Below are 26562 nucleotides of genomic sequence, written 5' to 3'. Positions count from 1 at the left end.
TCCTGTCACCCATAGAATGTAAACAAGCATGGGAGATATACTGTACAGAAGACCACAGGCAGGCAAAGAAAGGTCGAGAGGTGGGGAGCAGACAGATAATAAGTCAGATACTGTAGGCACTGAGGTACCAAGCCTTATAGGAGAAAAAAATCCACAAATATTTTTAGATTTTTTAGATTACAATAAACTACAGATCTTGTCTTCTTTATTCACATCCACTGAGCCAATCTGTAACACAGCAGGACGTCAACAGGTAAAGGGGTGTTTCATCAGCCTGGTCCAAGCAGGCATCACCTGTGCGTAACGGCCACTGCAGATCGCTGCCCTCCAGTCGGGCACATCGATGCAGTCCGGGTGCCGGAGGAGCCAGTTATCCTCCTTCACCAGAAAGGCCCCTGGGTACTCGCTCACAGTGCCATCCGTATCATGGAAAACTGTTGTCTTGTCTCCATCCATCTGCATCTTGTTGAACCAGGGGCCTGGCTCTCCGAAGAAGACTCGGGATGTGATCTGAGTCATTGGAATAAAAAAAATTAATACAACACACTGCTGCAGTTCTGAGTCTTGCGTCTGAGACTGAGAACTTGTGACACACCAGTAACTTATCTACTTATTTACTGAAAATCTCACAAACGTAAATGAAGCCTCAAGAATTAACATATACAGTAGGTTTAATTTAGATTAACAGCATTATATTTTTTATTATTATTTAAAAACCCTTGAACTTAAAATGATTGGTTAGCTAATATTCACATGACTGCATTTCTTAGGCGTACTCTGGCCATACTTACAGGGACATCCTCGAATGTGATGTCAGAGACGTTGTTATTGGGGCAGCTCTGCCAGGAGTTGTTGAGCCTGAAGCCAAAGGCGCTGGTATGACGCCCCTCCAGGGCAACAAATTTGCGGAAAGTGCAGTTCTGGACATTAATTGGTCCATCATAGATCTGCATTCCTCGGATAGGAAAGTTCCTACAAATCAGACAACGAGAGGATGGTGTATTATTATTAATAGAATAAAAATCTGTAACATCAATTTCTATTTTGGAGGAATTCAAGGCTCCTCTTTCTTTTTTTCTCGTCAATATTCCGGGTCCGAGGACTTACACTCCTCTCGGGAGGGTCCTGCCATTCGAGTCAGGGCCCCCAGGTCCCCAGATCCGGCTGTCAGGCATGGGCATCCCTCTGTTCTCACTCTCCCCAACAAACAGGGAGTTCTTCACCTCCTGCTTGGAGCCGTCATCATCGGGGAAAGTCCCTCCACTGCAGACAAGCAAATCCAGGAGAGTTCAAAGGTTAAAGAACAACATTTAAATGCTTTTCTCAAATGGCGGTGACTATGTGGAGTGGAAGTGGTGGAGTGCTCATTTCTATGGAATTAACCTGCTTTAAGAAATCGGAGAAAGTTATTTCCCATGACATTCCTAAAGTCCATTTAGAGTTAATGCAGTAAAAAAATCTGCATTTTTAACGCTGTATGAAATAGCCTGCTTTTTAATTACAACTTTTAAAACAGAACATGGAAATTCCTAAGAAAGAATTAAGGAAAATAAAATGAAAGAAAATCTCAAATATCTACCTTGCAAGAGTAAGGCCAATTCCATTGTCTGCAAATCTGATGAAGAGAAAAACTGGAGTAAGCATTTTGTGAAGGAATGGGACAGTTTAACATTGCACACTAAGACAAAGGAATAAGATGATAAGACACTAAAATGCCAATCTGTAAAAACAGATAAAATAATGGTCAATGTTTCCCTGTTCAATATAGCAGTGGTCTTATTTATAAATTATTAAATTAAATCTTTGATCTAGGATTTTAGGCTTTTATATTATTAAAGTCTGGGGCGTTTTTATAGGGTTCAATATCAGTTTTCCCTGATATATTTAATTTTTAAAATAGAACATGCCAAACAACTAAACAAAACAATTATAAAAAAAAAACAAAAAAGGGGATCACTAGAAAATGAAGAGGTGGAGGTGCTCTCACACTGCCTTTGAAGACAAGAGCAAGCACCTGACCTGCACTGTTTTATACTAGTGCACTATTATCTAGTTATATTTCTTCACTTTAGAACAATTTCTACAAATGAACACAACCAGCTGTGGTTCATTTCAGTTTCTGTCCTAACCTTGTCAGAAAGAGGTTTTTGGCTACTGTTAAACCCTGTAGAAAAGACACTGTGCCTGAAGATTTACAGTAACTTGGGATTCTTTATTTAGCAGCAGGAGTTCTGGGCTTGGCACAGTCATAACGGTCACATCTGAAATAACTTTAGTTACACAAAGCCCAAACGACACCGTGCATACACGATACACACGAACAGGGACACACAGGGACACACTGATTGCTTCTGGAATGCAGGGGCTCAGGGGCAGCCTTCATCTGGAACTGCCAGTTTGGTGCTACACACAATCTACATATACATTTAAAAAGGACAAGCTTCTGGATTTTTAGAGAAAGACACATTATTATCCCAGGCATCCCAATTAGGACTATCACCCCTTTATCCATCCCATGTGAATCACATTGGTGGGGGACTGATTGTAGATAAGAAAGACATGCAGTGAAAAGAATAGGCCCCTTGTGGTGACTGAAACCTGCAGAGCTTTTAAATTGTTTATTTGTGCTGAGCTTTACAATATTAACAATTTGTTAGAAAATTCTGTTTGCCTCTAGCAGCAGGCCCAAATGAAGAACACTGCATTGCTGTGAGGGAATCGATTCTCTTGTTGCTAAGTGTGCCCAGGCCTCTGTAAAACCTGCAGAAAGCAAAGAGAGACTCACTGGCAGGCATCGAGCCACACATCCCCTCCACGCAGCCATGCACCATGGTCCTGGTTCTTAAAGGCGATGAAACGATGGATCAGCGCTGGCACCCTGGGCTTGCAGGGGTCCGAGTCCTTGTGAGGGCTGTATCTGTCCAACCACAAGGCAAAGCACATAACGTCACTGCTCTGCATTTCTCAAAGGGAGTATCAGCACAGCTATTGAAACAGTGAGACATGTTCCCTGAGTAGAACTATTCCAACAGAAGTCCTCATATTTCAAGCGACACTGGTTGAAAAAGACTTGAAGGAGTCTAGCTCGTGATGAACTTGTTGCTGCAGTGAGGGGTGAGAACAAAGCAGGGCAAGAAAAAAGAGTGTCATTTCCTCACCTTGCTCCGATGAGGGACAGGAAGGGTCTCTTGTCCTTGGCGTTGGCCTCTGTGGTTTTCACACCATTGTCCAGGATCATGCCAGCCTGAAACAGCAGGTGATCAAGGCTCAACCCTGATGACAATGAAGGGCTAAGGCCCAGCTCACATAAAAGGGAAAAAATCTAAGCTTCATATGGGGCAAGCTGACACTGACCATCTGATAGGTGGCGGAAAAAAAGGGGACTGACATTACTTTTTATTGTCCAGATACACAGTTCTTCTCTCCGGCAAAATGACTAATATCTTGAGCTTCAGATTTAGGAAGAAATGTGGAGTTCAGATCTTTATTTATGTACTCCAATAAAGTCCTATCTGAAAATATAGTGAAAGCTACAAATCTCCACTCTGTTTAGACCTCATTATGCTCACCCCATGCTTCTCTGCTATAAGCTGTTACTGCCCTGAGCAGCAATGTAATTGTCTGTGCTAAAAACCGATGCCTCTGCATTATAATGCCTTTTCAATGCATTTTATCCTTCACTTTACAGATTTTATTCTTGTTTTATTACAAGGAACAGCAGAAAAGAAAGCAAGAGATTCTATAGATTGTAAAGCAGTACAGATTGAGAATCGTATTGCAAAGATCTGGAGCAATATTTCAGGATACAACCAAGCACAAATATAGGTCTTGTTGCCAATTACATTCTAGAAAAACAGTAAAAACCGGCAGGTCCAAAGGAGAACAGAAAGCCTATTGTGTTTTGGGGACATCCTCCTCCTCAAGAGAATTGCAATGTTTTAATGTATGTTTCTCCATCTAGGCCATTCTGCCCTGCTGTGCTGACTCACCCTGTAGTTGGAATGTGCCCTGTTGTTTCGGAACTGTCCCAGAGGAGTGTGCTCTGTGCGTCCTGGCGCATACATTCCTTCTGAAGGGCCAGTGGGCACGTGGTGGAAAATAAACCAGAACCCAGTCTCCTGCAAAAACAAAGCAAAGGACCATTAAAAGACACTGGAGAAAATCAGGAACTCCATAACTGGAAGGCAAACAGACAGACATAGTCATATATTTATAATGAATATATATATTATATACTGTATATATAAGATAATCAGTCCACATTTAAAAATAAGAAGTGGAAGGACTGTAAAAATGTTGTATTTTTATAGCACTGGATCAAGAAATATTATCTGAATGTCCACTTGGACCCTCTCTCAGAAACACAGGGCCCAAGGTGGAATTACATGCTGGATGCGGATGAGTCCATCGATGACACACACAGAATCTATTAAGAGACCCCGGTCAGCCCAGCCAGCATGTCTATTGAACACAGGAGGAAACTGGAGCTCTTAGAGAAAACCCAGATGTGAAGCAGTAGGCCTTATCACCTGGCCAACGCAACATGTTAGATTAGAATATATATTGATTTAATTGTTTTTTCATTCCAAGCTTTTATGCAAAGAGACTTACACTAGAGGTTAAATTATATTTCAACAAATACTTACAGAAGGACCTCATTTGTACATTAAATATACAAAGGACGAACTCAGTTACTTTTTCAAAATAACATGGAACCTTCTGGTAACAGGGCCTTTACCACTTAAGTCTAAGTCTAAGATAAACTGACCAGTCAAGAGTTTATTTCTCTTGATGTAGAGGATCTAACTATTTTAAGGGAACTACAAATGTATACTCTAATATTTCAAAACTGACAAACCACAGGAAGGGTTAAATTCAAAACTGATGCTCTGCTCTTATGTTTTTTGGAAATACAGTTTTGAAAATAAAAATAAACTGTGGTGGATAAAGAACAGTGACAACAACAGAAAAACATTTTATAGATATATTTGTTAAGCTTGATTATTACATGCTGAATTTATGGAAATATAATGGATTTATTCAAATGCATAATTAGCTGCTTTAAAAAACAAAAGCAATATAGCGTGGATTAACATCACAAGTCTTCAGTCGCATGCCTGAGACAAATGAATCATATTCAGTGGTTCTGTAACGAGCCTCAGAAGACTCAGCGTCTCCTGAATGTAAACAGACAAAGACAGATTCTACTCACCTCAGAGCCTGCAGCTGCACAGTTGATGAGGTTGTTATTAGGGTTAGCCATCCAGAAAGTGGAAGTAGCACTGCAAAGACAAACATGGTATTTGTTTTGATTCAGTGCTTTCTGTTTTCTTAGTTTCTGTTCAATATTTTTCTCATTTGGAAAGGACTTTGAAATCTCCTAATATGCCACTGTTTAGATTATGCATTAGGAGACTTTTAACAGGAATATATTAGTCCTGTCCAGGAGGAATGGGCACAGAAACTCCTTGGTTATTTGTTTTAGTTGTAGAGATGGACAGCTATGTACAGCGAGTCTGAATGTTGTTTTCGAACTTTCCGTCATTTGTTATAAAAGATACCTGTTAGGCTACAATAATACATTTTGTTGTCTGAGCCATCCTACTCCTTGTCCCAGTGTGTCCTCTAAAACCTCATCAGGATCGTGGTAATGGCTCAGATAAAGGGGCTATAGTGGCATTTTTTGCTTTGTGTGCCTGTCTCTTATTCTTACAAAATATTCCAACTACATATTATATTCCACAACTAAAACTCCTGAACAGATCTTTATTCAATTCGCCAACAATTGCCTGTTCTCTTGAGGCTGTCTGAAGTGTCATATTAGCCAGGTCTGCTGCTGCATTCAGTGATGCCCCAAAGACAGGATAGATGCCTTCTAGAGAACATCTACAGTATATTGTGAGAAAAGGTATTTATGAATGTTGGTTGTGTTTTAACAATAATGTGCCTCCAGTATGGCCTCAAGGTGAGAAATGACATTACAAACCAGATTCTAAATGGAAATCTTTGAATGTCGATGGGGTTACAGTGGTATTTAGCATCTGAATTGTAGAGCTGCAATATGCAGTCACAGAGAAAATACAAATTTAAAAGGGCTATTACTTTATATCCCATCTGCTAATCAGCTGAATATATGAAAAAGTACACATTAAATCCTTTTTTAATGAGTTGTGGTTTGTCTAATTAGCTGCGGTAAAATAGTCAAATGACATTAACAAATTATTGCTGCTTCATTACCACAGGCATGATTAAATCGAGCTAGACTATTAGTTTTGCTAAAAGTGTGGGATCTCTCTGTCTCTACAGCTAAACCAGAAAAAAGTGGAATTATTTTGTATTGAAAGAAACTGAATTAAAAATATTTTACATTCAACTTGCTATGCTTACTAAGTGAAATAGCACAATGAAAATGATCTCCAACATTTAAAAGAACATCAGAAAGGTTACGAACGAGATTAGGCCATTTGCCCCTTCAAGCCCATTTGGTAGTTAGTAGTTAATTGATATAAGTATCTCATCCAGCTGTTTCTTAAAAGAATCCAGGGTATCGGTTTGAGCAACATGGCTGGGCAGCATGTTCTATACTCCAACAACCTTTTGGATACAGAAGCACCTCCTGCTGTTGGTTTGATTTTAATACACTTTCGTGATGTGTCCACCGGTTTGTGTTTCAGTGTTCATCAATCTGTTTTGATATTGTCAGTGCCTTTGAGGATTTTGAATACTTATGCCAGGTCCACTCTAAATCCCCTCTATTCTGGACTAGAAAGGTTCAGTTCCTTTAGTCTGTCAGTTCCATTAAACTCTGGTTCCCTTAAGGCTTCTGGCTGCTGGCTTCTCTATACTGATCCCAGAGCAAAAATATCCTTTCTTTTACATTGTCACCAAATCTGTACACAATACCGTCCAAATGCATTATACAACTTTACCCTAACGTCTCTTAATTTAAAATAAAGTTAAATGTTAATAAGTATACTGTATATGCTAACACTGTTTACCCTCTTAATGGCTTCTCCACATTGTCTGCAAGACGTAAGTGATGTGTCATTACAAAGATTATAACATTTATAAAAAGACCAGAGTTTATTTAAATCTTATATCTTGACTTTATACTTTAAATTTGAAAAAAGTCTACCCACAGCATCAACATAAAGCAGAGGGCAAAGCTGGAAACTTAAGGGAAGCATATTTAAAATTGAGGAGGCACTAGTTTACACAAAGGGGCGTGGGTGTATGGAACAAGCTACCCAGCCATGTTGTTGCAGATGATACCATAGCTTTTTCCCAGAATGGACTAGGTGAATAGACAGACAATTTATCATTGTGGATGGTTTTCTTTTCAATAAGTAATGCAACTTCCCAGCTTTCAGAAACTGTTTTTCAGAAACTCAGTCTTATCTTCACACACCACTGGTATCAGTAGTTTACTGTCTGATGATAAAGATATACACAGATGAACAGACATTATTCTGACCAGCATTAATGCTAGAACAGTTTAAGTGGCACCATTTATGAACTACAGACTCTTAAAAGTCTTCTGCCTTCTGAGTTATTTTGGTCCAATAAAATAAACTGATATGAGAAGCCCAGGTGAACTAAACAGGTTAAATTCAGACTCAGTTTCCATGGGATCTGAGCCCATTTACAATATTGGATTGAAATTCAAAACTGTAGCAGAGGGAAGCTCAAGGATGATTGTCATTATCACTTTTCAAACACTCTTCCATCAAAGGTAAATGTTTGCAAAGCCAGTAAATGCTGTTCATATGCATGTAAATTAGCCTTTTTCAGTTCCTCAAACCGTGCTGCCAAGCTTGGCAAACACAAGCGAGAAAGTCGAGTGGTATCTTTTGCTGACAGACCACCACAGTAATTATCTAACTTGAGAGTTTTGACAGTAGACATGTTTCTTCCAAGCAGACACCCAATATATAGGCTACTGGTAGTGAAACAAAGAGGGAGCAATGTTGATATTTCATATTGAAATGTTATTATATATTTCTTCATTATCTGCCGCTTTTTTCATTACTCTACTGGAATGTGAAGATGTGAACATTAAACACATTTTTCTCAGGTGTCACAACATGAGAGTAAACTGGAAAATCAATATGGTGCCTGCGATTTAAATTGCATTGGTGCATGTAGGCAATACGTGTCTGAAGAGTAATCCAGATTAACAGCATTTTCTACAGACAATGATCAGTGTCACTGACACAATCCTGGCTGTCCAGTGTCACAAATACTATTTCATACACCTTTTCCTTAATACTTAATGCTAAACGCCCCTCATTTCAAATTATTAACCAAAGTCTAAAATCATCTGTTTATTTTTTGGTCATAGATATGCTCACAATTGGGTAGCTAAATAAAAAAAATCAAAGGCTAAAGAAAGTCATACCTGTCCTAACTGAGGTTTGTCTATATGGTTTTGGTGGTACCTTATATGGGAAAGGCAATTCAATACCTTGGAAAATGTGCCAATATCCTAAAATTTGTCTCACTGACAAGGCACACTTTACACTAACACTGTTTCCACATGCTGTGCTGCTGGAATCATGCAGAGAACACACTGTAGAGCAGCACCATTTTCACATGCACTAAAATGCATTTAAAGAAAACTGAGACGTCACACCTTAGAATCTTGTTTTATCATGTATTAACTTAGAAGACTACTTGAACTTCACTGTTTACATTGAAAAGCCTTAAAGTGAAACATTAATCTTGAACATAGCACAATACAAATACCCTTCTTTGTAAAATTAATTTTAAAATAGTTATGAAAGACTTAGAATCATAATGGTTGATGTGAGATTAGAAACAAATGTAATTTTTTAATAAAAAGAAGGCAGACTATGCCCTTAACTAAGAACAAAAATGTCAGATTCCTGAAAATTTTATTATAACTATTTTTAATCCTTTCATAGTATGATTGGCCTGTTGCACATTAAGTTAACTTTCAAACAATATCTGAACTTAATGCAATCTGATTATTTTATCTGTAAACTAGAGCTTTGCAAATTTGGGATGATTCAGTGTTGTACAGTTTGGAGGATCAATGAAAGTGACAAAAGCTATTTTTGACATCACAGATTTAGCTTGGAGTTTACCTAGGGTGCCAAGTTCTATCAAATAAAGCCAGAAGACAAGTTATAAGCAAGACAAGGGGCCTTTTGGTTGCTAGCAGCAAATAGATCTAATGATTTCATCCAGATATTTAATGAAATACATTAAGCCTAGGTATTGGTTTTAAAAGCAGGGCTGAGTAGACTGTTCCATACTCCCACAACCCTTTGTGTAATGAAGTGCCTCCTACTCCCACTTTTAAATTGTCTTACACTGATGCTCACAAAAAATGCAAACCTGGCCATTTCAGCAGGAGAAATCAGTGCCTTCCACTTACCTGCAGTCCTGTCTCGGATTGGCGACATAGCCAGGGTAAGCTCCGTCAGTGATGTCACGGCACATCTTACTGTCTCTGTCAGAAGGCAGGAGGGTCCCAGCCTTCACAAGGAGTCCCAGGCAGTGGTCAAAAGTGTTTCTCTCCTCAGGGCCATCCTCCGTGAAAAAGCAGTGCCCAAGGGCATTGTAGCCAACCACGTCCTTAACCTGCAGAAAGGATGCCCCCTTTCATTTCTATCTTTTCTTTAAAATTTTGTGCTTAAGGTTTGCACGTGATTAGTTAGTGCTTTTGTTGCAAAGAAATATCCATACATACAGTGTCCTTCTGACATATTTGGACAACAATGTCAAAACTCAAACAGTTTGATTTGTAATATTGAGATCAATATATGAATGATAAGTACAATATAATAACTGCATACATCCGAACATCTTCAAACAAAAACATTTAATCCAGTTATTGTAAGTGACTCTGTGCATTCACTTTGGACATTCACCCAATTCCAGGGTGTAGCTTCACTTTGAAGCAATAACTACAAGTCTGTGACTAACTGAGCTCACTAAACTCAGTTGTGCGATCATTTGAGATGCTTTGCCAAGCCTCTGCTGCAGCTGCTTTGAGATCTTGCCTATTCTTGGGGTGTTCTGACTTAAATTTTTTCTTCAGCATGTAAAATGTCCAGTTGGATTTAAATCTGTAAACAACTTGGCCAACCTAAGCTTTTTCACTTTTTTCCCATAGAACTCTTTTGTATCATTATTATGCTGCATGATGAACTATCGCCCAATAAGTATGGAAACATTCTTCTACATAAGCAGACCATAACTTTCTGTTAACTCCAGACTTGTTGCTGTCATCACTAGTTACGTTATCAGTAAAGATAAGTAAACCAGTTCCTATAGGCAGCCATGCACACTTAGCAAAGAAAGAGTTTTACATTTCTTTTTTTTAATATATGTATTGAAAGTTACCCTGGATAACAGTGTGAGCTAATAATATAAAAAAACTTGGTGTTGTCAGTCACTGTGACCTCTTACAGGAAGCTGAGAGTGAAAGGTCTAGCAATGATAATCCATTAGTGAACAAGAAATTACACTTTGTTACTCACATTAGGGGTGAGTCTCATTAGAACTCAAAATAAGACTTTAAAGTAAAACCTCTGTCATTAAAGAATTATAGATTGGAAAAGAAGAACTGAGAGCAAGCCTAATGGATAATTTAAGGTGATGGCTGATGTGAGATTTGAAACATAGACATTTCAATTCTCTGCTTAACCTTTCCGAAGAACTTAAGAATGCCATAAAATAGTCAGTAATGTTAGCTTCTGTCCCTTCAGGACACTCTCACAGCATCATGAACTACTGAGCTGACTTAATTTAATACTCCAAACTAACAGATGGCTGTGGTTGTATAATCACTGATAACCATAATAACACAGCCAGCATACCAAGAGCTCTCATTTACAGACAAAGATGCTACACCAGAGACCAGCAAAGACAGAGATTTTCATTATTAACTCTTCAGGGCTGCACAAATCTCCTGTGAAGGAAATTTCTTCTAACAAATACAATACACTGAAGTTGTCGGGCAACGTCATGAGAAATTCAAGATGAGGGAGATCCATTTTGTAACAAAATAAGCAGATAGCCATCCTACCATTTGAGCGCCCTGTGCTTGACATGTGCATATGTCTCATTATTTTGTTAATATTTATTCACCTTAAGAGTGTCTGGAATGTATTTTAGGTGTAAATCCCAAAGAAGATTTTTTTCAGGATGTTGTTTTCAGTGTGTCCTGGTTACAGGAGGAAAATGGAAAGGAAAAAAATAGCTTCTCTTTCTATTAAACCTCAGTAACTGTCTAGGTGCAGTATATTAATCCTTTTTTCTCTTCAGAACTATGGGAATACATAATAGGCACTAAATAGTTTAAAGGTGTAATAAAATGATCAGATGAATTTTTTTCTTCTTTAGCTCAAAATATTCAAATAAAAAGCCACAATCAATGATTCTAGCAAGTGGTCTGATATATTTTTCTGGGTTTCTAAATTTGAACGGGGCTTTGACGCAGACATGCAGACAGCTGTCATCTGCTGCTCAAGCTGTGGAAGCAGTCATTAATCACGGACGACACTCACCAGTAGGCCGTTAGAGCCGTGCACGGTGACGCAGCGGGAGAACGTGTGATGGACAGAGACGCCCTCCACAGAGGTGGGGGGGTGATATCCTCCTTTCTCGTCCACGTCTCCGTTCATGTGGAAGTGGATGGGGTAGTGGCCCATGGACTGCTGCCCCATGTGTTTCAACTCCACCCCTGTGATGTGGGCCGCCTTGAAGCCACGCTCCACCTGGAGGTCAGTGGGGAAAGAGAGTGAGGATGGAGGGGAGATCATCCAGCAACACCTTGTTTTTCCACAGAGTCAACCCTACAGTTTGAAGATGGATGGATGATCAGACTAAAATTTACAGCATCAGTAATCAATGCTTGCCATTCACCCAGCACTCAATCTTATTGATGGCAGCTAAGGTTAACACAAATAATTGAAGTAGAATATATATTGTGCCAATTAAAGTGTCAAGCCTCTCTTTGGAATACTTTGAATTCAGATTTAAATTCAGATTTAAATTATGTTTAATGTTTTTAGTGTGAGGGTTACCTCCAAATACTGCCATATTTGCCCTGCACAAAGTCACACTCTACCTTTAAATGCCCTCCAAAGGTGTCGAAGTCAAAGAACTTGCAGGCATCATTGCCATAGCACTTGGTCTCCATCTCCCCCATTATCAGGATATTTCTGGTCAGGAGCCCCACCTCAGCTCGCATGTCAACCCCATCCACCTCCTCCCCGATATGCAGATACACGGGTTTGCCTGCCAAACATGAAGCATGTATATAAAGACTATAGCATAAGGCATACACGTACTGTAGATAACACAGTGAACAATGCAGGAATAGTAAGAAATGTGAGGCGATCATTTGGTAGTTAGCAGTTGATTGATTAAAGGATCACATCCAGCCACTTTTTGAAAGTGGCCTCAATATGAGCTTCAACAACATGGTTGGTTGTTCCGTAGTCCCACAACCCTTTGTGTATAGAAGAGCCTCCTATCCTCTGAGTTTCAAATGCTCTTTCACATTGTTTCCACAGTTGATCCCAAAGCCAGCAGCCATATCGCCCTGCAACTCACAACTGGCAACCCACTGAAGCTAAGCAGGTGTGAGCCTGGTCAGTACCTAGATGAGAGACTTCCTTGGAAAAACTAAGGTTGCTGCTGGAAGTGTTGTTAGTGGGGCCAGCAGGGGGCACTCACCCTGTCGTCTATGTGGGTTCTAATGCCCCAGTATAGCGAAAGGGACACTATACTGTAAAAAGGTGCCATCCTTCGGATGAAATATAAAACTGAGGTCCTGTCTCTCTGTAGTCATTAAAAATCCCAGGGCGTTTCTCTAAAAGAGTAGGGTTGTAACCCCAGCATCCTGGCCAAATTTCCCATTGGCCTTTACCAATCATGGCATCCTAATAATACCCCTCTATGAATTGGCTTCATTACTCTGTCCTCCTCTCCACTAATAGCTGATGTGTGGTGAGCGTTCCGGCGCACTGTGGCTGCCATCACATCATCCAGGTGGGGCTGCACATTGGTGGGGGTGGAGGGGAGTCCCCATTACCTGTAAAGCAGTTTGAGTGGAGTGTCCGGAAAAAAAAGCTATATAACTGCTAGCAATTATTATTAATTACTATAAAGAAAACCACTGGGTTAGCTTTGACAAGGACATTTTGAAAATTCGGACCACGTAGCCTTCTCTGTTCAAGACTAAAAAGATTAAGTTCCTTTAGACCGTCAGAACAGGGCTGAAAGTCTTCAGCGGTGCTGTCTACAGAAATCTGTATACTCTGTACACTGGCAGAAAACACGGGGTATGCAGATTGTGCAATGGGTTAAAAATGTTTTATTGATTGTGGACGGTCCTGCAAAGACAAGTCTTACAGACAGAGAGGCTGCAGCTGTTGCCCTGCTCTGGCTTGCACTCAGTCGGAGGAACAGCTGTGGAGAGAGAGTGCAGTGCCAGGCTGAGTGGCCTAGATAATGAAATGGATGGAACGCCGGAGGTCAGGTTTGGTTTAGCCAGTCAAGGGAAAGCACAGCATTCACTTTTTCCATTGCGTCTTGCAAAGAGGCTACTCCTTTCTGGGCCAACCCACAGCCTGGGTAGCTTGTATAAAACAGAGAAAAGGGGTTCATGACGGAAGATGGTAGTCTGTTTGCCAAACCTCTCCAAGGAAAGCCTGACTACAGCATATGAACTGCAGCCAACAAAAGCAGACAGTGAAATATGCAGAAGATAAAACTCATAGCTCAACAGTCAGTTCTTACACCCTGTCCCAGGGTGAAATCTTAGAAACTTTGCTAAAGACTGGTGCAAGATGCTTAATCTTTTTTTCCCCTATAACCTCATTTAAAAGTCAGCATTACATCCAGCTTGCCTTCTTTTTTATGAAGTGCTCCCTGGTAATCATTTTTATTTAGCAGACGAATATGGCTGTCTCCAAGCCTAAGGCAGAACTGCACCATTTGCATTAGCACTGGTTGAGCATATGTGTTGACTAGGCACTAGACAGATGGACTCCTTCAGATTCAATAATTATTCATAAGTAATATTGATTACATGGGGTAGGACTGAGGCAAAATAAGCTGAAAGCAATTAAAATGTGTTGATATGAAGTGGCAGCTCTTTCAGGATTGATGACTCAAAATTAACATTGTTCATTCCAGTTTTGTTTTAAGTCTTGTTCCATCGGGTCATTATATGATAGAAAGATATTGTGCATTAGGCAACTAATACATTAGTAAAAGTACATAAACTATCACACAAAAAAAGCCAAGACAAGTACAATTATGAGTTACAGTACTTACTTAGCCTTGCATAAGTTTAATTTTTTTTAGCACTGGTGCACATTTTTTTTTCAAGGAAAGACATTCAAGAATATCAGAAATTCTAGTTATTTTTAATTGTCCTACTTCTTTACTGGCATTTATCTGTAGATTCCTAGTATTACAAGAGTTCAAATTAAAAGTGCTATTGCTCACTTCTGAGAAAGAACCCCCTTTCAGCCCTGTAAATGGCATCACCAATCTTTCTGAAATAAACACTTTGCAGATGCCACTAGCTCCTGTGACATTGCTTGAGATGAAGGCTATATTTAGGGATTCTTGGGCTGTTTCCAGAGAAAGTCTGTTACCTGCGTAATGTGTGAAACACAACATACTCTTTCTCCATTGCCTTACAGCTGTAGATCACTCCAAATTAATCACAAGGATGTGTCTGAGAGTAGAACCCCTGAGGATGTCAGCTCCGATGAAGAGAAACTTATTTTTTTGCAATCTCCAGTGGACTGTCTCCCATCAGTACTCCTAATGTCCTTGAACACCTCTCAAAAAGCGGACATCTGTGACCAATGGAAGCCTTCTGCAGATATCCAGACGCATGTCTACAATTTCCAACTGCATATGCAATCTTTCTTTAATGCATACTAGCTTTGAGTTGAGGCCTGGCGTGAAATGATCTACTGGAGGGAGGAATAAAAAATCAACAGAAGAATTTTGTTTTTGTAACTAGACCACTCTTTCCAGAGAGAAAATAAAAACATATATGGCTCCCACACACGATTGTTTAAAACACACTTTGTGAAGTGTTCTAAAGTTGTTTGGACACACTTTGTCAGGCCTCTTTTCTTCATCAAGCTTGCTTCTATCCATTATAAGTTAGGGAGGCCGTCTGTACTGTACTTCTGACTTACAGTACAGTAAACAGTCCCGAGCAAACAGAAGCTATTAAAACATCAGAAGCTGAAAGAACAGTCCGTGTCAATACAACAAGCCATTAACGCAATAATTCAGAGCACAAAAAGATTACATTTTTCAAATTAACTGAACCCTTTCTGGTTGTTAATTTCAAAACTGTAATGTAACTCATGGAGGAACGGTCAGAATATGTATCATATAGTATGGGTGTCAATGAGAGAAAATATAGTTGCCCACTTTATCTCAAATGAGACTCTTTTCTCTACACATGATATAACCTTTTTTCCTTTTTTGTATACTTATTTTGCAATTGTCATAAAATCTCTTGGTTCTGGTTACCTGTAGTACTGTAGATTTAGCGGCTATGATTAGGACTGGATTTCTTCAGCAGAGAAACAGAGGCACTTGGTCCTCAGCTTCCTGAATGCGTTACTCAAATTATGCATTTAAAATTATTAAATGCTCATCTGGGTTCTTTCCTAAGTCATTAAATATCAGATTTCAAATGACAGAGGGGTTAATGCCAAGCAGGTTGTGCTGTTCTGCATCCAAGCAAGTCCACTGATGTCAATAGATATTTCATGGCTTAGTAATTAGCCTCAACTTTGCTACAGCCAGAAGCAGCTCTCAAAAAATACAAAAATAACCACAGGCAATTTCATTTTTCTATTGAAGCACTCTTAACAGCCAAGACTGACAAGTGTTCCTAATTGTGTATCACTGCAGGGCAAATATACGCAGTACCGCATTGTAACATAAAAAAACAGAGTAGGAGGGACAGATTAATGTAATATGTTATGTTCAAGAGGAATAAAAAGAAGACAGAGCTGTCTGCTCTCAAAACAGACAAAATCTCATCCAAGTGGAAAGATGTCAGAAAAAATTACTTGCAACTTTGAATAAAATGGTGAAAAAATAAAGATAAAGTATTCTTCTGGAGTTTCAGTACAGCAAAACTTGGACAAAGGTGACATTATTTGTCTTAACTCACATTAGAAAACATAGTAACACTAATAGATTTTCCATTTAAGTTAGGGAAACATTTGATTTCCCCATGTTTTACAGAGAAATGAGAGTAGAAAATTAAACACTGTCCTAAGTAGTACCCTGCCATGCATCACATATATGGCAGTACTTAGGACAGTGTTTAATCTGTAACCTGTGAGAAAAAAATCACTTTACCAAATTAATTTGCTATAATAGTTTGATTGACTTAAAATACCTACAGTTACACTATACTAAAGACCTCCAGCTAAGTTCTTTTAATCATAAAATCTGTTTAAAATAAAAGCAGAAAATGAATGAAGCCCCTCTTGTTGCAGTGGTATAAAAGAAAATAAAAACTTCTTCTGATCAATAGAGATTGTGACCGAATGGCTGAATTGCTGCAGAACTGTTTAACTGCAGAACTTCCATCCCTGATGAAGATTTTCCAATAATTGGAGAGCTGTTTTCAGTGGCCAGCACAAATGCTTCAAAATAATCAAATCTCTTGTAGTATACCTTGTAATGCTGGGACCCTGGGTTCAATTCCAAACCTGGGGTGCTATCTGTGTGGAATTTATATTTTATATGTTCTCCCTGTGTTTGTGTGTGTTTTCTCCAGGTGCTCTGGTTTCCTCCCACAGACCAATGAAATAATGGCAAGTTAATTGGTTTGGGATAAAACTGGCCCTACTTTGAGTGTGTATCCTGTGATCGACTGGTGTCCTGGCCAAGGGTGTACAGGTATCAAGAATTACAAGGATTTATTTTAGAGCCCATGTACACCAAAAGTGCTTGGGGGCAATTTACAGGGTAAAACCAATATCACACAAACAATGTGCAATAAAATCAACAAAACCTTAAACAGAAATGAAGAAATAAAGACGGAGATAAAGAACAGACACAACTTGAAAGCCTGACTAAACAGATGTGTCTTAAGTCTAGATATAAAAACTGTAAAAGAGTCTTCATTAATCACAGGGGGGCAGGGTTCCAGAGTTCTGGAGCAAGGTGACTGATAGCACATGCCCCGCACTTGTACCTGTAAGAAAGTACAACAGTACTTAAAGATGTGTCTCAGCAGATAGAAGGCTCTGCCTGCTACAAAGGGAGAAATGGGAAATGCCAAGTATTGTGGGGGTTTGGTGTATAGGGCTATAACATTTAACAAAACTTCTGAACTGAATGTCCAAAGGGGAGCCATGAAAACGTGTCATTAATAGGGTGATGTGCTCACAGAGCCTTAAATGAAAAGAAGCAGAGCAACTGAGTTTTGGACCATATGACATTTTTTAGGGAGCAGATAGGGAGACCAATGTAAAGGCTATCCTGCCTTTTGCCTGTTACTTGCTAAGAAAGGCTCCAGCTCCCCTGTGACACTATACTGGGTAAATCAGTTGGAAAATGGAGGGATGGAATATGATTTTTTTAGTACACCAAGCAGTGCAATGGCAATAATCAATTCATTCATTTCTGTTTGTTTTGCAATCTCCCATTAGCTGACTCTATTTAAAAGGAAACTGGGAAGAATTATGTAATGAAGATAATGGGTGATTTGGTATCGATTGGCAGTGGAAAATGGATAACCGGAGGTTTATTTTCCATCTGACTTGCTTATAAACATGACTTTAAATGGACCAATAACTTTAAAAAGCTCAATACACAAAACCAACTGTTTAAGGGAGAACTGCAATGCTATTTTTATATTTCAGAGTTGGAAAGAATCAGTATTAATGAGTGCATTTCAAACCATAATTAAAGTCAAATGAGCACAGCAACTTGTAAAACCTCCAATTTGCAACACAAAATAGATTAAATTTCTAGGTATGCGCAGCACCATATTCTGCGAGGCAACAAAACGCCCGGTGACGTGAAGCAGCCCTAATACACTGTAAGGAGGCTGGTGAATACATCCCTCTTAATCCAATTGAAATATTGCTCTCGACTTTGACCTGGTTTTGTCTATAAATACTACTTACTTTTTAACTCTGCAAGTACAGTACATCATTTTGGAACTTTTCTACAGTTAAATGATGGCTGCACTACCTGTAATTATTCACTTGTACATCACATTACATTGGCTATTACAGTGACTAGTGAGCAGGAAGGGCCACATCATGTCACAATTTATGGGAACTCTCGCTCTCTTCTGTGGTGAGACCAGAGGTTTGTGACGACACAGCGACTTACAGTACAAAGTTCACAGTCTTGTGTTTATTTAGAAATTTGTAAAATTATTTTATAATGTAAATGAATTTATTTTGTTACTGAGATTTATCAACAGATCTAAGAAATTGGGACTGCAGTTCCCCTTTAAAGTAAATTTTAAAGATAATAATAAATAAATCTTTAGTAATGTATCTTCAAACAGTAACAAGTAGGCTAAAAGGGAAAGTTTTCAGACAACTAAAGCAAGAATGCCTAAATAAAAGTAGATTGTACTTTGTACTCCAAGTTCTAATTTTAATATGTGGCAGGTAAAGTGAGGGTTATGCTGCTTCCTAAAAACAGGGCTTATCATTATGGTTATACTTTCAGACATGCTTTCAGGAATGGAATTAATTAAAGGGTATTTCCAAAATAAGACCACCATAGGATTAAAGCAAGACTTCCAAGCTCCTTTAAAAGATCACTGAGATGCCTTAAATATGAGCTTACACTGCATTAACATTTACTGCATCAGTAGTTCTATGTAAAAACAGTCCTTATCAGATAGCTTTTTTTTCTCTGAAAAGTCCCCAAGTAGGAAAAACATAAAAAGTTTTTGCAATTTCAGACTTAAACCCCAGTGACATTTTGACACAATTTTCACAATTTCAGCTACAGGGTAATATTGTGCTTTGTCCCACAATGTACTGTGGAACCACAAATATTTTCACACCCAGAGCTCCTGCCAACCCTCATAACGTTCATGTTATGATTCTCTTTCCCAAGCTGTTGAACTCAATATCCTGAAAAAAGTCAGGATTCTTAAATTGGTTCCTAGTGATCACCAAACTCTTTAAAAAGTCAGTAAGACTTTTTTCCTCCTTCAATTTTTACAATAGTTTTTTTGTGTGCAGACCTCCCTGATTATTTCCTCCCTTCCTCTTGGACAGCACTGGAAAGACAAGACATCTCACAACAGCCCTGCGTCCCCTCCAGCCACTCCAGCAATATTCCCAGGCCTTCTGGAAGCCCAGGAGCCTGCAGGCCATCCAGGGGTTAGTGGTTTCCACAGGCTGCTCCAGAGCAATCAACTCCAGGAAGCATCATGATCTGACGCAGGCTTTGAAAGCTGACGTGCAAATCTATGTGCTGGCTGTTATAAAGATTCTCATCTAACTGAATTTCTAGTTGCACTAATTTTAGCTTCTTTCTCAAACTCTGCAAACCTAATTGGATTGCTCCTTCCCTCCTACATGGTGTGGTATAAGAGAGCACATGGGACCAAGAAACATGAGGTAAGAAATGTGCAAGAGAACTGACACCCAATTAGGCATGTCAACCAACAGCTAAGAAAAACACAAGGAAACTGCTTTTTATCAGCCTATTTGAACCCGGTTTCCACAAAGGACAACATTCAAAAACTGAGGCACAGTGTCAAAATAAATTATATTTTCTATATTGTATCTCATTATCTGTCTTAATACTGAAAATAAAGTAAAAGTAGGCTTACATCAATGCTTGTCCTATAAAACTTCATTATCCAGCTTTTTAAAATGTTGTCTGAATGCTCCTTCAATGGCATTGCTAAGAATCATACAGGCACCGGATACAGTAAGTTGAGTGTATGAAATACTGAAATTAATGCACGACAATAAGGAAAACAGGTTATAGGAACATGATAATGAAAAAAAAATTACCAACAAATCTCCTTCGATTTTATTATGACCATTACTGTTCACAGGGTCAAGCCCTGTGAATAACTCTCTGGTGACGTACCTTGCACTCGGACCTGGTTGGCCACACAGCCGGGGCAGGGCAGGAGGGTGAACTCCTCTGCCTGGTACATGGAGTAGTCCGTGCTGGCCACCACAATGGTGTCTCCTGCCTTCCAGGTTCTGGTGTCATCAGCCAGCTCCAGGATCGTGGTGTTGGAGTGGGTATCGATTGTTATAGATGCCTGGGGCTTCACTGCCATCAGAGTCAACACAAAAGAAAATATGTTTCCAAGCAGTATTAATCAAACTGTACAAAAATGAAAGTCTGAGACTTTTTTTATCCTTTTACTTCAAAGATGAATGCAGGTATAGACAGAAAGCTAAAGTACTAGGGTTTAGCACTTTACACAAGACTTGTACACAAGACTTAAGCGATTTTATTTTTCTAAACAGCTGAAGAAGACATTTTGTCTGAAATGACTTGAGACGCTTCATCATTTAAACCTTCTGTGTATTTGTGACACCTTTGGGTGCTGGCCACCTCTCTAAGGCTGTTTTTGCTTGTCCTCTGGCAAGATGGATGTGACTGTACACTGGTGCTTTTAATATGAAAGTTAATCCTGTATTTTCTTGTCTGATTAGCAGGGTTTTCTGGATATCTTAAACACCACCAGACTTCAGCCCTCAAAACAAAACAGAAACTTTTGCTCCTTCTGCTGGAGCTCTACCAATGCTTTTCCTTATCTTAACCTGGAAGGCTAATCCAATTACCAATGTTTACATATCACACAAATCTTTTTTTTCTTTCAATAATTTAAATCCATCAAGATTTTCTTCAAAAATCCTTCCTTATGTGACCATCCAACTGTGCCAAACCAGCCTCTGTCTAATTTGGGATCTATGAAAAAGCCCCTTAGTTCAGCTGTGTCCTTTCTTTATACTACCTGAGCACAGGCCTTCACACCTGTGCTCAATTAACTTAGGGCAAACATCCCATTGGCCTCAGTAATATGTGTCTAGAAGGGAAATTTGTTTTTTCTACTCCTTTCTGAATATCTATGCCTTTGTCATAAAATCATATATTTGCACACTTCAAGCTACTGGATGCATTATTATGTCAATCTTGGTGTTAAGAACAACTATCGTTGTTTAATTCATTTTGTGAGCTTCAATTAACTTAAAAGCAAAATGTATTAAATAGAGTTACTAGCCAGAGGAACAGCAAACCCATATAATATCATATCATAAATGTTGCAGGTACAGTAGCTCAAGTGTAATACACCACATGTAAATGTATGTCAGGAAAAAAGCTTTTTCCACACTGATATCAAAGCAGCAAATCTCTCAACATATTAGTAGTGAAAGACAGCAGTACAGAATGTAAAAGCCATTTAATGGTTCTGTGATTCGTGAACAAGAACAGTAAGTGCTCTGGGCTGTTGGATCGGGTAAAATTCCATTTAGTTTCAGACCTACAGTATGCCACATTACAATTTCAAAACTGTAGTCACAAATTAGAAACCCAGTAACTGAATTAAAGGCAATATCCCTGAAAAACTGATTAAACAGTATTATTAATCAGTATTTTACTAAACAGTATTTATTGGTGTGCACTTTGCCATACTAACTGCTTGAAAAAGTGTTTTGAACATTTTTAACTACCCACTACAAAACAACTGCTGGCCTGTGCTATTTAAAGGGTTATTTCTATTTTAGGTGTTCATCTGAAAGATCCTTATTACATCTGGATATTGAGACCCTCAAGGCACTCTTCCCAAGACTTGGGACTGCCAGCTCTGGCATCACAAAAGAATGCAGGCCAGTAAACTATGCAGTCATTTAAATGTGTTTATTTCTCAGAGTTTTCCCATTTTACAGCTGTGCATATTTTTAGACACTTTGCTCATTTGTGATTCCTGCTGGTGGGTTACTTCAGGCTTTCTAGTTCTAGCTCAAGGGGAGAATGTGATAGACCATGGGTTTCCCTGAAGCAGTTGTTGCATCTGGCTGCAGGACCAGCATGAAGAAAGTCACCCAATTAATTCACATGCTGGGTTTGAACTCATGACTACCTATATCACACCCATGGATCTTTTTCTTAGCCAAGAAGTCCAAGTCACGTTACATACTCTACCATATCATGTGACACCACTTTAATCCCAGAAAAAACAACACACCAGGTCTTTGATTTTTCACTTTTGAAATTTAGTGTCAGATTACCTTTAGTACATTAAGTCACTATATTGGCAACACTTTTGATTTATCCTGTGATAAAGCCTACAACTTGGGAGACAGAATTCCATACATACCAAGCTTTCCGCAGAGAAAGCGCACTTTGTAGTTGTTGCAGATCCCATCGGGCTGATCTTTATTAAGACACACAAATCCGTAATCCTTGTCAATCTTGTGGAAAACCTCATTTGTCAGATTGGAAGGGATTCCATCGTGAGTGGCTGCCTGAAGTGGATAAAATGAAATCAGCGAAGTGCTGTCAGTCAAGCTGTTTTCTAGTCCCTGACACAACTCACATATCACACCAGGATTTCACAAAAAAAGTTATCTTAATATGCAATGGGAATTCCTGCTGATGTTGATTATTACTTTACAGTATTAAGGGAAAAATATTAAAAAGGTTTAAATTTTCTGATTAATACTCTAACCTTATAATCATAATAGGGCAGCCTGAAGAAATTACTTCCACTATTACAAAATACTCTGGGGTTGCTTTGTTTAAAACATGAGCTGCTTCTTAAATGAAAACTATCATCTAGAGTACCTCAATATCCAGGGGGTTGGCGCAGATTTTGTCAGGGAAAGCATTTCGGAGGTCAGCCAGCTTTTCCCAGTCTCCAGAGCCCCTTTCATCATCGCGGTCAAACCACTCTGTCCATTCAGATCCTGAGAGAGAGTCCCAGACACTTCAACAAAGGGGAAGATACAGCTAGGCTGCTGGAGGACAGGGCTCAACTCAGCACACAACACAGAGCAGACCCTATCACATGGCACAGTACCAACCCAGCATGCAGGAGATATTGGAACTGTTGATTCCATGCTTGGCCTTTTTTGTTTTCAATTTCCAAAGATATTTTATTGGTTTACGATTTACTGAACAGCACAGTCAATGTACATCCAGTTCATTTTCACCTGCAGGGTAACATCTTTCTTTATCACACACTACGGCCCTACACACACTTTTTAAATTCAGATAAAAAAGAGAGCAGAGGTGAGAGAAGCTTTGCATTACAACAGTCAGGCCCCACAGTAGCTGGTCACTTGGCTGTCTGATAAAATTGAAGATTTAAGAAACATCTATGATTATTTGGATTGTTATTAATAATTATCTAGCAACAGGAAAGGGGGACCAAGCTTTTTAAAGTTTTTAAAAGTTGTCTTTAAAGTTGCCTGTAGAATGAAAAGAGGTAAGAGCTCGAGAATCATACTGGAACGTACTGGGTTCAAATCTTTGATGGGGCAGTGCTGTTGTTCCATTGAGCAACATAAATGTATAGAAACAAATATAATTTAGTATTTATAAAAAGCCTCAGCCAAACAAGTTAATAGTAATAAAATAAAAAACGGTAATGAATTGTTCCTTTCACAAATTGCAAGGCGAATACTGCATCAGATTCTTTAAATTCCGCGATGGGGTCAGTCACCTAGAGCTCTCCCTGCTATGCTCTGAGTGGAACCTTCACGAAGTTCTGAGAATAACTGGTGATCAGGAAAATAACCCCCTGAAATTCATGTCTCACCTTGAATCCACTGGCTTGTTGCCGTGACAGTAAAGTGTTCTCCATATGCAGACTGGAAGACCTTTGATGTTTTGGCTTCCGATGAGGCTTTGGTTCCTGCAAAGGTTTCAGGAGATAAAATGTCACATTCCAATAATACAGTAGCGTAAGAAGACTCCAGAAGTGGGGTTTGTTCACATTATGAACGGGGAAAAGTGCAGAACCATTCACCTTGATAGAGGGCATGATCCTCGACAGATGAGGAGACGTCTCCCTTGATTGTAATAAAGCTCCAGGGGTACCTGAAGAACCAAAGAGGTAAATGTTTCTGTTACTGTTCCACTATTCTGGTCGGACAATGAGATGAAAAGGAATGATTGGAAAACAAGCAAAGCGAAACAAATAAAAAAGGCTTAATGGAGTCAGCCGACAGGATGACGGATGAAACAGAATCGACAGGAATTTCCTCAGTGATATTTAAACATGGCCACTGTAAGCTTTATACACTGCAAAGTAGTATAGAAAAGTAACTATGGATACAAATCAGGTATTATATAAATATAAAGGCAATAAACAAATCTGACAATTTTCAAAAGAAGAGACAACTTGTTGTACTAACAAAATCATTTTTACTACCTGTGTTCATATCAGGAATTTGGGATTTGCTAATCATATACTGAAAATCCAAAAATCTGTTTGTTGTTTTTGTACTTTTTCTGTTAAGGCAAACTACTACACTATCGGGTTCTCTCCCCTGTGCTTTTAAATCTTGGCAAGTCAGTAAGAACAGAAGGTAAACTGGAAAGCAGTTTTTTTCTGAAGCCGCTGTCTATGTCAAGGTTTCATGTGGAAACGTTTAGACAGGAGAGTTTGTAGGAAGCTGGAGTGAGCATTTCCCAGGGCCTATCCTGCTTTGGACTTCCTACATCCTCTTTCATTACACAGCAGCTGTGATACTGCTGCCAGGCCTTCTGTGTGCCGGTTATGCACCACTGCTGGGATTGAGCACTGTACACAGCATCTTAAATCTCCGACTACTGAGTGGACTTTTTAAGTGGAGAACTTACTGTTGCTATAGATATAAGATATAAGACTAGTTTAGAAAGGTTGGGACATAACTGCATGTGCATGCTAATCTTTTGTGATTTTACTGTCTTTCGTGCAAACATCACCTTATATTTAAATAACAGTTGAACCATCACCTTGTATCACAACACCATCTATTTACAATTCTTGTATTCCTGAAAAGCAATGCCGTTTCAGGACATTGTGTGCTAGAATACACTGCCTTTTTTATTTTTCCTGATGTGCTGTCATTATGATCCTCTATTTACAGTACTTACTGAGAGAAAACCACCCCTATGGCAAGAAAACAACACCAGACATGTTCCTGGTACCTGCACATCTTAGAAATCTATCCATGGGAAAGTGCAGAAGACTGTGCAAGGATCTCAACATCACATAAATCAAGCCTGAATTGATGACATGCTATCTCATGGAATGAGAAAGCCAATCTGGAAAATATTGTGTACTAGATGCATTGTAAATGCGGGTAGCACAGTAGCACAGTGGTTAGCATTGCTGCTTCACAGTGCTGCAATCCTGGGTTCAAGTCCTGTGGTGTTATCTGCATGAGTTTTGTATGCTCTGCTTGAGTTTGTGTGAGTTTCTTCCAGGTGCTCTGGTTTCCTCCCCCAGTCCAAAGACATACTGGTGAGTTCATTGATTTCTGTAAAATTAGCCTTGGTGTGTGCTTGTGTCTGTGTATGCCCTGCGATGGACTGGCCTTCCATCCAGTGTGTATCCTGCCTTGAGCCCATTAGGATAGGCTTTGGCTCCCCATACTGAATAAGGAGGTTTAGAAAATGGATGTATTGTGCAACATGCGTGTACAGCTTATGTTGAGCAACAACAACAGAACTATCACACACCGAAATCCGAGTTGGTGGAATTGCCTGCTGCCTAGCTTTGCCAAACTCTTCTTGGCCAAGTCTTCGAGGTTATTGGAACCCTCATCATTCACCACCATAGCCAAAATCATGCCATCTTCTACCAAGTCCACATACTGGGCCAGGCGTCGGCTTTCATCCTTGCTCTTGTAAGTATCAAACCTGAAATAGCAGGAGTTGAAAAGAAGAAGTGTGTAATGGTAGAAAAGAAAACAAAACAAACAGCTGATGACAATGTTCTAAAACTAAAACATGTGTTATATATTTGACTCTAAATCCAATAATATAAATGTGCGGCTACAGAACTTTGCCAGTTTGGATGAGCTGTCGTAAATGTGCTTACAGTATTTCTACTTTCTTACTGAAGTTGAGGTTGAAATGTTTTTTTATGGTCTCCCAAGCACTGCACCAAAACTTCCCACATGGAAATAGCAGAGGGAAACACCATCTTGCAAAAACATCCTGCACAAACGTCAAGAGAGAAGAACATGGAGCAGGGTCCACCTGTCAGAGTGCAACACCTCCCCAGTCTGGGGGTCGATGACATGTACAATAATGCCGCGGTTCCCCCAGCTCTTTTCAAATTGATAGCTGTCCTCATTCGTCTCTCCCGGGTGAAGAGTTTTGTTTAAAAATGTCCAAGCTATTTTCTTTTCCCCGTGAATCTCCAGCATGCCTCCTGTGCCAACACCAATATACTTGCGACCGAAGTAGCTGTGTTCAGCATCTACATCATCAGACCTATGGAACACAGACAAGACAGTAGAGGGATGAATTACATTATTCAATTTTGTCCCTTTGGCATTACTCATACAGTACTTCCTTTTCTTA

The 26562-nt window shown here is 39.3% G+C and overlaps 1 protein-coding gene across 1 annotated transcript in view; it reads right to left on the bottom strand.

Annotated features, from left to right (window-relative positions):
* The window catches only part of cemip (cell migration inducing hyaluronidase 1), a 76431-nt gene that overhangs the window by 9824 nt on the left and 40045 nt on the right, over nucleotides 1–26562 (bottom strand). Inside the window, exons 5-22 of the mRNA XM_088920562.1 lie at nucleotides 26236–26472; nucleotides 25714–25893; nucleotides 24014–24084; nucleotides 23804–23899; nucleotides 22828–22949; nucleotides 22361–22508; nucleotides 20113–20304; nucleotides 12101–12270; nucleotides 11538–11747; nucleotides 9401–9606; nucleotides 5213–5282; nucleotides 3990–4118; nucleotides 3159–3244; nucleotides 2786–2917; nucleotides 1580–1615; nucleotides 1108–1263; nucleotides 792–972; nucleotides 295–510 (exon numbers count right to left, since the gene is read on the bottom strand). Coding sequence (XP_088776688.1) covers nucleotides 295–510; nucleotides 792–972; nucleotides 1108–1263; nucleotides 1580–1615; nucleotides 2786–2917; nucleotides 3159–3244; nucleotides 3990–4118; nucleotides 5213–5282; nucleotides 9401–9606; nucleotides 11538–11747; nucleotides 12101–12270; nucleotides 20113–20304; nucleotides 22361–22508; nucleotides 22828–22949; nucleotides 23804–23899; nucleotides 24014–24084; nucleotides 25714–25893; nucleotides 26236–26472 — 2638 coding nt within the window. The remainder of the gene's footprint in view (nucleotides 1–294; nucleotides 511–791; nucleotides 973–1107; nucleotides 1264–1579; nucleotides 1616–2785; nucleotides 2918–3158; nucleotides 3245–3989; nucleotides 4119–5212; nucleotides 5283–9400; nucleotides 9607–11537; nucleotides 11748–12100; nucleotides 12271–20112; nucleotides 20305–22360; nucleotides 22509–22827; nucleotides 22950–23803; nucleotides 23900–24013; nucleotides 24085–25713; nucleotides 25894–26235; nucleotides 26473–26562) is intronic.

Source organism: Atractosteus spatula, chromosome 7 (assembly GCF_055471065.1).
Source record: "Atractosteus spatula isolate fAtrSpa1 chromosome 7, fAtrSpa1.hap1, whole genome shotgun sequence".
Classification (NCBI taxonomy): domain Eukaryota; kingdom Metazoa; phylum Chordata; class Actinopteri; order Semionotiformes; family Lepisosteidae; genus Atractosteus; species Atractosteus spatula.
This window is presented reverse-complemented; position numbering and strand designations above follow the sequence as displayed.